The 11,912-nt window shown below is 42.6% G+C and overlaps 1 protein-coding gene across 2 annotated transcripts in view; it reads left to right on the forward strand.

Moving 5' to 3' along the window:
• The window catches only part of LOC137431434 (matrix metalloproteinase-19), a 76,632-nt gene extending 72,079 nt beyond the window's left edge, over window positions 1–4,553 (forward strand). For both annotated transcript variants that reach the window (XM_078782020.1, XM_068122749.2), the window contains exons 8-9: window positions 48–175; window positions 4,107–4,553. In XM_078782020.1, the coding sequence (XP_078638146.1) occupies window positions 48–175; window positions 4,107–4,346 (368 nt within the window). In that variant the 3' untranslated portion in view covers window positions 4,347–4,553. The remainder of the gene's footprint in view (window positions 1–47; window positions 176–4,106) is intronic.
• Window positions 4,554–11,912: the final 7,359 nt, after the last annotated feature.

The raw sequence follows: 11,912 nt of genomic DNA on the forward strand, positions 1-11,912 counted from the left end.
TTTTTGACAGTCAGAGAATGATATTTGTGTATCTTTTGAACTCTCAGGAGACAAGTACTGGGTCTTCAAAGGTTTTCAGCTTGAACCAGGCTACCCGAAATCCTTGACTGCCATTGGCCTACCTGCAAACCCTGATGCTGCAATAGGAATGGGAAAACGCATGGTTGTCTTCAAGGTAAAGGGCATTCTCAGTATCTCTCTGCCACAGAACCAAACAGGACCATTAATGACAAGGAGAAAAAGACATAAAATGTCAGCCCCTGTGGTTTTAGTAATTTTGCTGTACGGGGTTAAAGGCCGCCAGTCGGCCATAGTTGGTCGGATTGCAAAACAAAATCACCTGCATATGTATACTCTCATGTATTATCTTTTTGCCAAGTTTGCACAGAATGGGTCCATGCATGTCCGAGAAATGGTTGGGACATGTTAAAGCAACAGAATGGCCACCAGTCGGCCATCTTGGATCTGATATCGAAGCAAAACGATATGCATATGTAAGGCATCATCCATTATCTGTGTGCCAAGTTTGAACAAGATCGGTAAATTCATGTCCGAGAAATGGTTGAGGACGTTTGCAATATCGAGTTTTTTTTACAACTAAAATGGCCACCAGACTACCAGTCGGCCATCTTTGATCAGATCGCAAAATAAAGTGAGGTGCACGTATATGCCATCATGTATTGTGCTTGTGCCAAGTTTGAACAAAATCGGACCAGGCCCAGGCATGTCCGATAAATGGTTGGGGACACCTTTAAGTAACAAAATGGCCGCCAGTCGGCCATATTGGATATGATCTCGTAAAAAAAATGACGTGCTTATGAAAGTCATCATTCATTTTCTGTGTGCCAAGATTGAACAACATCGGTAAATGCATTTCCGAGAAATGGTTGAGGACATGTTCAATATCGGGTTTTTTACAACTAAAATGGCCGCCAGTCGGCCATATTTGATTGCATCGTGAAACAACATGATGTACTGATGTATACCATTATGTATTGTCTTTGTGCTAAGTATGAACAAAATCGGTCAATACATCTCTGAGATATGGTTGCGGACGGATGGACGGACAGACGAGACCCAATCAATAAGCCACCGTTTCGGACTAAGTCTAACGGGGGCTAATAACCATATAATGCTTGACCATATCTCAGGACCATATCTCCTATATGGGTGGTGTCCAGTCTAATTTAGAACCTTCTTGGTTTTTAACCACTACTGTTGGCTTTTCAGTCTTTTCCTCACCAAGAAAGGTGAGCATCATCCGTTTGATGAGATCTATTTCCGTATTTGTGAACGTCTGTTTGTTTGGTTGTGTCTCATGGACAGCCTAAGGGAGTGACTTAGAGAGGGAAGAGGAGGTCCATGGGGGGTAACTTTTCACGACAAAAAACATGGGCGCATCAGATTTAGACTAGGGGCGTGCCAAAGGGGCGTGGCAGCAGGGCGTGCCCAAGGGGCGTGGCTTCCTCTGACTATAAAAAGCCCACTACAAATAAACAGAATATCAAAACTAAATTGCGTGACTCACTATTTATTTTCCGGACAACGCCAGGTAACTCTGCTAGTCATATCATAAATTTCCCGGCCTACAAAACGATGATGGTTTTTGTTTTTATACACAGGTTTGTAAGCAGTGATTGTTATCACCACACATCACATTTTACATCAGGATAAATTTGTGTAGGTGTGCACTCCATTTTCGGACACAATTTCTCAGCCACAGATTTAGAGTTCTGAAAATCCACACAACATTTATGAAGCGAAAATGTGTGGTGAAAAACATTACATTCTGTCAAGTCATGGTCTTACTGGTCCCTAGTTCATCAAATGGAGTTATTGGTCACAATAAATAAATAAATCTCCAAATAATATTGTTCATATTTCATGAATATAATGTTGTTTAGCAGACATAATGTTGATCAAAAACTGCAAACAACCCCCCCACCCACCCCCACCTCCTCCCCAACATGATTAATAGTAAATATCACCTTTTGAAAAGTTTAAAATGAACTTACCCAGGGCATTCACAAGCCACAGGTATTTTTTTTTTTTTTTTTTTTTTTTGTATACAAGATCGAGGCTCGTGAAAGAGCGAACATTAATCACACAGAAAGACAAACAGACACATAAAACAAATAACATCGGGAGCGGTAGACAAGATGGGGAGAGAGGGGGCAGGACACAAACACAACATTTGAGAGCAGGGACCGAGAGACATGGAGACATCGAGAGATCTGTGGGAGGGAGAGGGCTTTGGGGGGAGGCATGTGAAGGGGGGGGGGGGGGGGTGGGAGAGGTATAAACATATGGACACTGCCAGGACATCCAGGAAAGAAGTTGGAATTTCAAACAAGGTGGATCTGGGGTGAATTAGTGGGGGTAGAAAAGATCAAGGTTTTGGATGGGGGAAGATAAGAGATGGTGGTGAACAGCTGTTTTAAAGACCTGGAGGGAGGAGTGGGATTGAAGGGAGTGTGGGAGTTTGTTCCAGAGGCGGGAGAAAAGAGGAATGAAAGAGTGAAGGTGAGCAGAAAGCCGAGATTTCGGCAGTTTAACCATCAGAGGGTGGCTGGCAGATCTTGTGCGACCTGTAGGAATATTTGGGGGACAGAGCACAGAGAGAGCTGGGGGAGCAAGGCCGGAGAGGAGTCGGTAGAAGACAGAAAGTCGGTAGATAGAGAGGATTTTCCAGAGAGTCGGAGAGATCATTGATAAAGACCAGAAAAAGCACAGGGCCCAGCACACTGCCTTGGGGAACTCCAGCCTGAACAGGAAGGGGAGATGAGAGAAATCCATTTAGGGCCACACGTTGACTACGACCAGAGAGGAAGTCCGCAAGCCATGCATGGAGATTTCCATGGATACCATAGGAGGAGAGTTTGGTGAGCAGAGCTGGGTGCCAGACCGTATCAAAGGCACGTGATATGTCAAGGGAGACAGCTCTGAATTCCTGTTTGGCATTGAGGACCTCCATCCATTGTTGAGACAGCAGAAGCAGCATGTCCAGAGTAGAGTGACCTGGTCTGAAACTAAATTGATGATCAGAGATCAAGCCATTTGGAGAAGAGGAAAGATTTCATATCCGAAGCAATGATGGATTCCATGACTTTGCTGATAATTGGGAGCAGGCTGATTGGTCTGTAGTTGCAAGGATCTGTTTTTGCACCTTTTTTGTGTAAAGCGGTAATGTTAGCTGATTTCCAGGATGCTGGCAGATGACCTTGAGCAAAAGATAGGGTGAAAAGAACAGAGAGAGGGTGAGATAGAGCGGCAGAGCAGGATTTTAGGACCCGTGGGCTGATGCCGTCTGGTCCAGTTGCAGAATCAGAGTCGAGGTTTGTCAAACCTCGACTCTGGTATGACCTTTCTATCAATGTTAAGAAGCACCCAAACCAGATACGGTGTCTCCCTCAGGGAAGTCTACCTGATACATCAGCTCCCACGTGAATATAGCTGGAACAAGCTTTGTGCAATTTAACATCGCGAACACAAGCGTTGGCGAAGAGCTGGTAGCCATTAATTTGGTGGTAATGATGCTGAGCATCGTCTTCCCAATTGCAGACGTCCATTAAATAAATCGCCAAGCCTGCCATGTTCACAGGAGGCGCTCACAAGGTTCAAAGCAATTCACTGGTAGCGATCCGGAAGGTAGCTTTGGGTAGAACATGCCCGTCTACCGTCTACAGTTTGGGTCTTATACTGGCCCACACCATCTGGAGTTTTTGCAGTTTCAGCAGCTTCCAGTTCTCAGCTTTTTGGGTGAGCTGACAGGGTTCAACTCTTTCATTGTGCAGAGGCACCTCCTTTTTCTCAGGTACTTTTCTAAGTATTTTCGGCTTCTTTTAGAAGCTTTGTGAGCCATTTTAGGTAACAATACTTATCTCTAACACATGATATTTGTTAACAGGCCCCGAGCAACATTGCTGCTAATAATTCTGGGGCAGATTACATCATTTTGAAAGCCCCATATTACGGCAATTTTACTCACATCACTCTTTCGAAGGTTGATTTATTTTTTAAAGTTCAATATGATGTCATGTTCATTGTTTCCTGTTAATACGGCAGTGGAGATCATGCGCCGATGGTTGTCCACATATCATTTTCAGGATGGACAGTACTGGAACGTCTACAATCGTTGGCATTTCTTGAGGGTCACAAAATCATACCCTATGAAGAATGTATGGAGAAACATTCCAGCACGCCTGGACGCGGCGATGCGCATAAATCGACGCCTCATTTACTTCATATCTGGCGGACAGTACTGGAGGTTCAGTCTCAGGCAATGGGATGTGCCATTTGGTTACAAGTATCCCAGGAACCTGGCAAAGCAATGGTGGAGCTGTTAGACCAGCCTGCATATTAGGAATTCATTCTTTGACCTATTGCTGCAAGTAATGATTGCTTCCATTTTAGTAGCTTTGGCAATGACTAGATATTCTGCACGTAGAATGCTGTTGCTTCCACAGTGTAAGAATTACAATTACTTTTCAAATTGCAGTGTGGCCTTTGCTTTGTTGCCTTCCACTTTGAAATAAATTAACTTTTGCTTCATACATTTTTTGAAATAGTGTCCTTTCATTTCAACATCACAACTCAAGCTTGCCATTGAGAATACATTACTAGATAACTAGAATACATTACTAGATAACTAGAATACATAACTAGATAACTAGAATACATTACTAGATAACTATCAGAAGTCATTATCACGTACCCTAAGCAGTAAACGTAAAAACAATGGCATTGAAACACAACAATTAAATTAATATATTTCAAATAATTATCTACCCCATGATCTTTTTCTACCCCGTTAACCCTCCCCAAGTACGATTAATGCAGGGCACGTGCCCAGAGCCTCCCAACCTCAATGAGGGCCCCGGGAAGAGGCAGCCTGAGAGTCATGCAACCCACGGGGTGAGATGAGAGGTAACGAGAGACCGATCATGGTTCAGACCCAGGGTAGGTCTCACTTTGTCAACAAAAACATATCAACTTGTGAGTGGTGATAAACACTGGGTAAAGGGAATGCTCCATCTCGAGGAAAGAAAGCATTGTCACTTGATGAATCAATGAAAAAAATTTTTCCCCTGATGTTCAGCTGGACAGGACTATTGCAAAATTATGTGGTGAGGTTATAGTATTGGTCCAGAGAGCAGGTTAAGTGGAATAATAACTCGTTGAATGTATACAAATTCAACTACAATCGTAAAAAATTTGTATAATTTCAAATGTTAATACACATCGATATATAGTCCAGCAGATAGGTGCTAAAAAATGAACAAATTGTGCACTTTATGATTAAAGCATGAAACTTGGTACACTAATACTAGACATCATGGGGATCATTTTAAAGATTGGAGGCATTCTGTATCTGTCCTGTGTCCACCGTAGCGGCCATTTTCCAAAATGGCTGCCATCGAGGAGATTTTGCCGATAAGTGAATGACAAAAATACCTCTATTAACATAAAATATATATGTTCATGCTATATATATAGTAACTTACTCAAACACAAGAATTATAAATATGCCCTAAGAATATATATTTAATGGATATATGGACCAATATAGGTATTTTGATGGTCAAAATATTAAAGAAAATGAACAAATTCCTTAATATCACTTTTTTTTTCTTTTTAAGATAAGGATCATATTATGTTATTAGTTATAAGTTTAGAAGTAGAAATTGTTAGTAGTCATTATTAGATATAAGTTGTTATATTTGTTATTAATCATTATATGTTATAAGTAAAACATGTTTTAAATAATTAAGTAGATTAATTAAGGTGTTTTTTTTGCAGATCTGATCCAGAATTCTTGCAATATTTAAGAAATATAATTTTCTATAATTTATTGAATTGGTGTGGTTGTGTTTCTAATAATCATTGCTTCTGTCTGTTTCAGATTGTTATGAGTGTTAATCTAATCTACTGCTCATCATCATGAAGAAAGTCTTCAAACTTTCAAGTTCAAGCTAGCAGTGATATCACCATGTCTGTGAATGAGGACGATACACCGATGGACTGGAATAAGTGTCTCATCTGCCAGGAAAGCACCAGTGAGAAACTCACGTGCCCAGCAGACTTTGCAGAAAGGTTCCAAGGAGCTGGGTATACGTCTATTGTTCAAACTTTATCAGCATTCAACGAACTCGGTTGCTTGCCACCAAAGCTTAAGTTGACTCGAATGGACGATGGTAATGGACTGGAGAAAACTTTTTCAAATAGGAAAGCAAAATTTCATAAAACATGCAGACTTAAATTCAACCAAAATGAACTCAAACGTGCAGCTAAGTGGAAGATATGTGTAACGGACAAGAGTTCCTCTTCTGGTGAAAAGGAAAAATTCAAACGTCAAAAGGTCTCCAGGACTGGTGATGCTGTTAGCCATTGTTTCATCTGTGAGAAGCCCGCATCTGATGCCCTACCTCTCCATAGAGCCTCAACGTTTGGCCTTGACACTCGAGTGCGACAGTGTGCAATTAATCTACAAGATGAGCGTCTGTTGGCAAAGCTCAGTGAAGGAGACTTAATCGCTACAGAGGCTGAGTACCACAGCCAATGCTTAGTGTCATTGAAAAACAGAGATCGAGATAGACCAACAACATCACATGACGAATGCAACACAAATATTGCTCATAACACTGCATTTGCTGAACTTATTTCATACATGCAAACTGCTCTTGAGGATGACAACATTGCCCCTGTTTTCAAACTATCTGTATTGAAAAAACTATATACTGATAGAGTTAACCAGCTGGGAGAGGGCTCCTCTGTCGTTCACTCTACACGATTCAAAAATAAAGTTCTAAGCTACTTTCCTGAGTTAGAAGCGCACAATGAAGGTCACGATGTGCTTCTTGTCGCCAATTAGTCCTTGAGCCAGACCAAAAGTAATGCTCCGGCGGGGGGAGTAATTCTCATTATGATTTTCCATTAGACCAATGTCTCAAGTGTCAGAAAAGGTGTGATGGACATCTGAGAACGGTAGCTTAGTGCCCGGATGGACGCCATCTTTGAAACCACCCAGCTCGAAAATGCCCATTTGGTGGGGTACATTGTTGCACGTGTATCTGGACTTCTATACTAGCTATCGATGTGCGGTTGACGACTAAATATACGTCCGATGTGTACCGTCTAAATAAAAAATAATATGAAGCATTTTGTTTTAGATTAATTATTATAAAAATCAATTATCGAAAAAAAATCATATATTTTTCAATATTTTATTATTAGACTTGTACTTTTTTTAGTGAAACAACACTGGTATGATTTTCCAAATTATGCATTGTGCTACACCGTTTATCTGTCTATAAAAATAACTCAAAAACTAAAACATATCATCCACCACGAGTTTACAACAAATAAATGTAAAGAGGCATAAAATGACTTAGGCCGCCGCTGGCATTATCTATTCTGACGATAACGCAAGTTAGGAATGTCGTACGGAGAGGATTTTAACACCATACGATATCTAATAAGCAGGCGGAAATTGTTACATAGGAAATCTGCACTTTGGTGGCCATCTTGGATTTCAAAATGGCCGCCAATTATATTAATTATTCATTACTAGAGTTTGGAAAGACGTATGGAGCTGATTTTAACACCATACGATGTATATTCCTAATAAGCAAGCGGAGGTATCATTGAACATGTCATGTTTTAGTCAAATAACACCGGTATGATCTTCCAAATTATACATTTTGCTAAACCGTTTATCTGTCTATAAAGATTTTCAGGCAATTTGGCCTGCATTATAATAGAGAACAACATATGCTATACAATATACAGTGCACACAAAGTTAATCATCAGAGTCGCCATCAGAGTCATTGGCATCCTGAGCCACGATAGCATCATCCTGCACCATGTTGGAGCATCCCTGCAGCTTACACACAACAGTGCACTTCAACCCATTCAGTATGCAGGAGCAATCTGACGGTCGACACGTCCTTCTGCATGTGCATGAGATGAGATTCAAGACGACATCTGGAGCTGGTAGACCCGCCATCCATCGGATTGTGAGCGAACCGCCATCATCGAGTTCCCAACCATGTCCTGCTGATGGTGTTGGGACGTCTGGTAGGTTTTCAAGGCTGCGTCGCCAGATAGCCGCCTGATAGTTGGCCCTAAGCGTATGCTGCATCAAGGAGTCTTCACAAGGCGGCAATTGTCCAGATTCGATCTGGCCCTTCTTTGCACAGAACATGTGATAACGGAGCGAATTAACACCGACGATCTTCGTGTTCTTGGCGTACAGCTGACACGTGAAGGCCTGAATGCTATTGAAGACGTCTGTTGGTACATTCCACGAAGATCCCAGATCTGTGAATGCTTGAAGATACAGCTCATTCGCTTGCACAAGCTTCAAAGCCTTTATCTTTCCTTGGCTAGCCAGAGCACTCACAGTGTCACACCCGCTCCATGCATGAAGCCCTGGCAATGCACTGCAAACTCCAGACCCCAATACCGCAGCCAACTTTCCAACGTCGATCATTCTGACTCGAACCTTTGTTCCTCGTCTGATGAAGAGCTGACTATCGATGGTTCTGCTGAGATGAAGACTGATGATCAGAACGTCGGTGTCATCTGCCACTAAGATGATCGTCTTGTAGTGGGTAGCGGCGTGCTTTGCGTGGAGAAACATACGCGTGTCTGCTTCCTCGTGGCTACATTCGAGTGCTTGCACCAACTTCCACCTATCGCGGGTCAGTACCAGACATTTTTCACCACAGGTGACATACAGTGTTCTGTTGCCTAGCTTTTCGCGATTTGTTTCATGTTTCCACGACTCCGCCAGAAACACAACCAGTTTCTCCTTTGTCTGGCTGCAAGCAAGGAGACGCCGCCAGTTCATGATTTTGTGTGCGGGTCTGATCTCGCTGAAACTGATGCCTTCATTTGAACCGCGGTTCACACGCTCAGCTGCTTTGATGGATTCTTCTGTGTATGTGTCAAAGACAACATCGATGCGCTCACTGCCTTGACCAGCGTGAAGCGCTGCAGCAAGGATGCGGTCAGATAGTTCTTCGAACGTGTCGTTCTCGCCATGCATCTTTTGTATGAGAGCCATCGCATCAATTATTGTTGCACTTCGCTTGTCAACGTTCTCGGCTGGTTCCACAAGACCTTCCATGTGTTTCGCAAGTGCAGCTTTGTTCGTTTTTTTCATTGACCCATCAACGTTTGCCAAAGACCATGGTAACGGCCCTAGTGGGTGACAAAGGACAAGTTGCATGTCGAGGTTCCTTGTCTTGGCGATGAGTATCATGGTGGCAAACAGTTGTCTGTCAGCTCTCAGGACGATCTCCTTGTTTGTGCCCTTCACAACTTTCTGCTTGATCTTACCAAAGGTCTTCAAGTTTAGCTTGTTCAATGTGTCATGAAAGCCTGTTCCCTCTTCAAGACGTTTCTGGAAGCTTTGATACGCCGCTTCCCCCTTTTGCAGGGTGTTGAGTAGGTCATTAGAAACGTCCTCCCTCGCAGCCGCTCCGGTAGATATACTGAGAAGACATGACGGATCATCGGCGAATGGATTGGTCCAGTCATTTTCCAGTAGATCACAGATAGCTGTGACGCCAGACTCATCACGTTTGATGCGAGAAGTAGACAAGTCAGGGTGCTTGGCGTGAGATGTGTCGCTGCCATTCACAAGGATAGTTTCTCGTAGTTGCCTCAGTGCAGTAGCCCGATTTTCTGCAGTTAGATAGTATCGTGACACAGCCCCTTGTCGAAGACTAAAACCTCGTGTTCCTCCAGCTGTTTGCGTATCTTTGTTTACTGTTTCTTCTGTTGTCTGATCAACAGCGATTCTGGCAAATGGATTCCCTGGTCTAAGCTGTACGGAGAAGTAGCCTTGATTGTATTCTGATGACCTCTGTATTACCGGTGAGCGTTTTCATGACCCACGGAAGTAGGACATGCTTCGATGTTCTGATGGTACCCCGGTGTACAGCATTGATGATATCTTGAGCCATCGACCATACCAGTGTGTCGGCACGCGCAGAGCTACCCCCACTCCCGCAAATCAAAGTATGCAGAAATACACGAAGAGAATCTGGTATCTTCACGTAATCTGAAGTGAGTTCTGCTGGCTGAGGCGGCCAACGTTCATTGTAATGAGCATCTTTGATCTGGTGTCGCAGTGAAGTAGCTGCACGCACAATGTTACTTTCACCGTCCGTTCGTTCAAATGCTTTCACTTCTGCTTTCAGGTTTACGCACTCTGCAGCAATCTCTCGCTTTGTCAGATTATCGGGCATCAAGTATACACGGTGTTTCACATTGAAGAAGATGAGCGATTCTCCAAACTCTCTTTGTAATGTGCGCTGCAGATTCTTCTTGATGGAGTCACGAACATCAACTGAAAATGTATCTGAAGACAGGATATCTGTTGCAACATCAACTATTGGAACAATCCTCGGGTTCAAGAACAAGTCAGTGCGAATGAAATTGAATATACATCGTATCATTTCTTTTTTCTCGATATTATCTTCAATGTCAGTTTCTACTTGAGGTTTTTGGGGCCGTGTGTAGTTTCTATAGCAGGAGAAGTGGTAGTGAGCCTCAGCTGCAACCATATCTCGTGTAGTCAATGCCAAAACTCTCTCATCATTGCGAGCTGTCGCAGCATCTCTTATTGTCTTATCTGCTCGAAGTTCAACAGCCAAGACAACTGTTTCACGGGTACGACTGCCTTTTATGAATTTTGAAGCACGCTGGCAAAAAATGCATTTATCATCGTAGACCGTTGAAGTTGATCCTGTCTCTTCCCGTGATGATCGCCGTCGCACCGCATCGCCAGTATCAACTGAAGAACTTCTAGCTGCATTGGTCAAAGTAGCTAGGTGGTTTTTGTGAGTGAAGTCTGATCTACAAGGCCTATGGTATAATATTGGAATATTAGGAAGTTCAACTGCGCCTTCTTGGACTAGCTTTAGAATTGGATAAAAGTTTCTAACTGCGGCTGCGTCACACAATGTCTTCCAAGAACTGTTGCCCGCTGCCTTGCTTAGTTCAGAGAGTGGCGACTTCTTGCTGCACAGGATGCACGTTCCGGACTCAGGTTCAATCTTCGCCCGTTTCGCCTCGACACCGGCCATCTCAGCTGAAAGAACAAAAAGACTGACGTTAGATTACTCCGATATCCGAAAAGCTCGCCAGCTTACATAGACATACTCATCCAAGTCAGTGAACATGTTAGATGGCGCCACAATACAACTCTATAATAGAGTTGTATGTGGCGCCATCTAACATGTTCACTTTTAGTTCTTAAGCCACCCACCCCCCCCCCCCCCCCCCTCAGAAATTAATCAGGTCACCGCAACAAATCTCAGACTGAGATATAGAATATAGAATATAGATATAGAATAGACTGACGTCACTTTCGGCACTGGGTTCTGTGGGTTGATTATCGGCGGGAAATTCCAACTGACATAGTTTCGGTTTGTGGAAAGTGCATGCCTTTTCATATATTTTTTGTGTAAACTCGTGGTGGATGATATGTTTTAGTTTTTGAGTTATTTTTATAGACAGATAAACGGTGTAGCACAATGCATAATTTGGAAAATCATACCAGTGTTGTTTCACTAAAAAAAGTACAAGTCTAATAATAAAATATTGAAAAATATATGATTTTTTTTCGATAATTGATTTTTATAATAATTAATCTAAAACAAAATGCTTCATATTATTTTTTATTTAGACGGTACACATCGGACGTATATTTAGTCGTCAACCGCACATCGATAGCTAGTATAGAAGTCCAGATACACGTGCAACAATGTACCCCACCAAATGGGCATTTTCGAGCTGGGTGGTTTCAAAGATGGCGTCCATCCGGGCACTAAGCTACCGTTCTCAGATGTCCATCACACCTTTTCTGACACTTGAGACATTGGTCTAATGGAAAATCATA

This window comes from Myxine glutinosa, chromosome 7 (genome assembly GCF_964187855.1).
Source record: "Myxine glutinosa chromosome 7, kmMyxGlut1.1, whole genome shotgun sequence".
NCBI lineage: Eukaryota > Metazoa > Chordata > Myxini > Myxiniformes > Myxinidae > Myxine > Myxine glutinosa.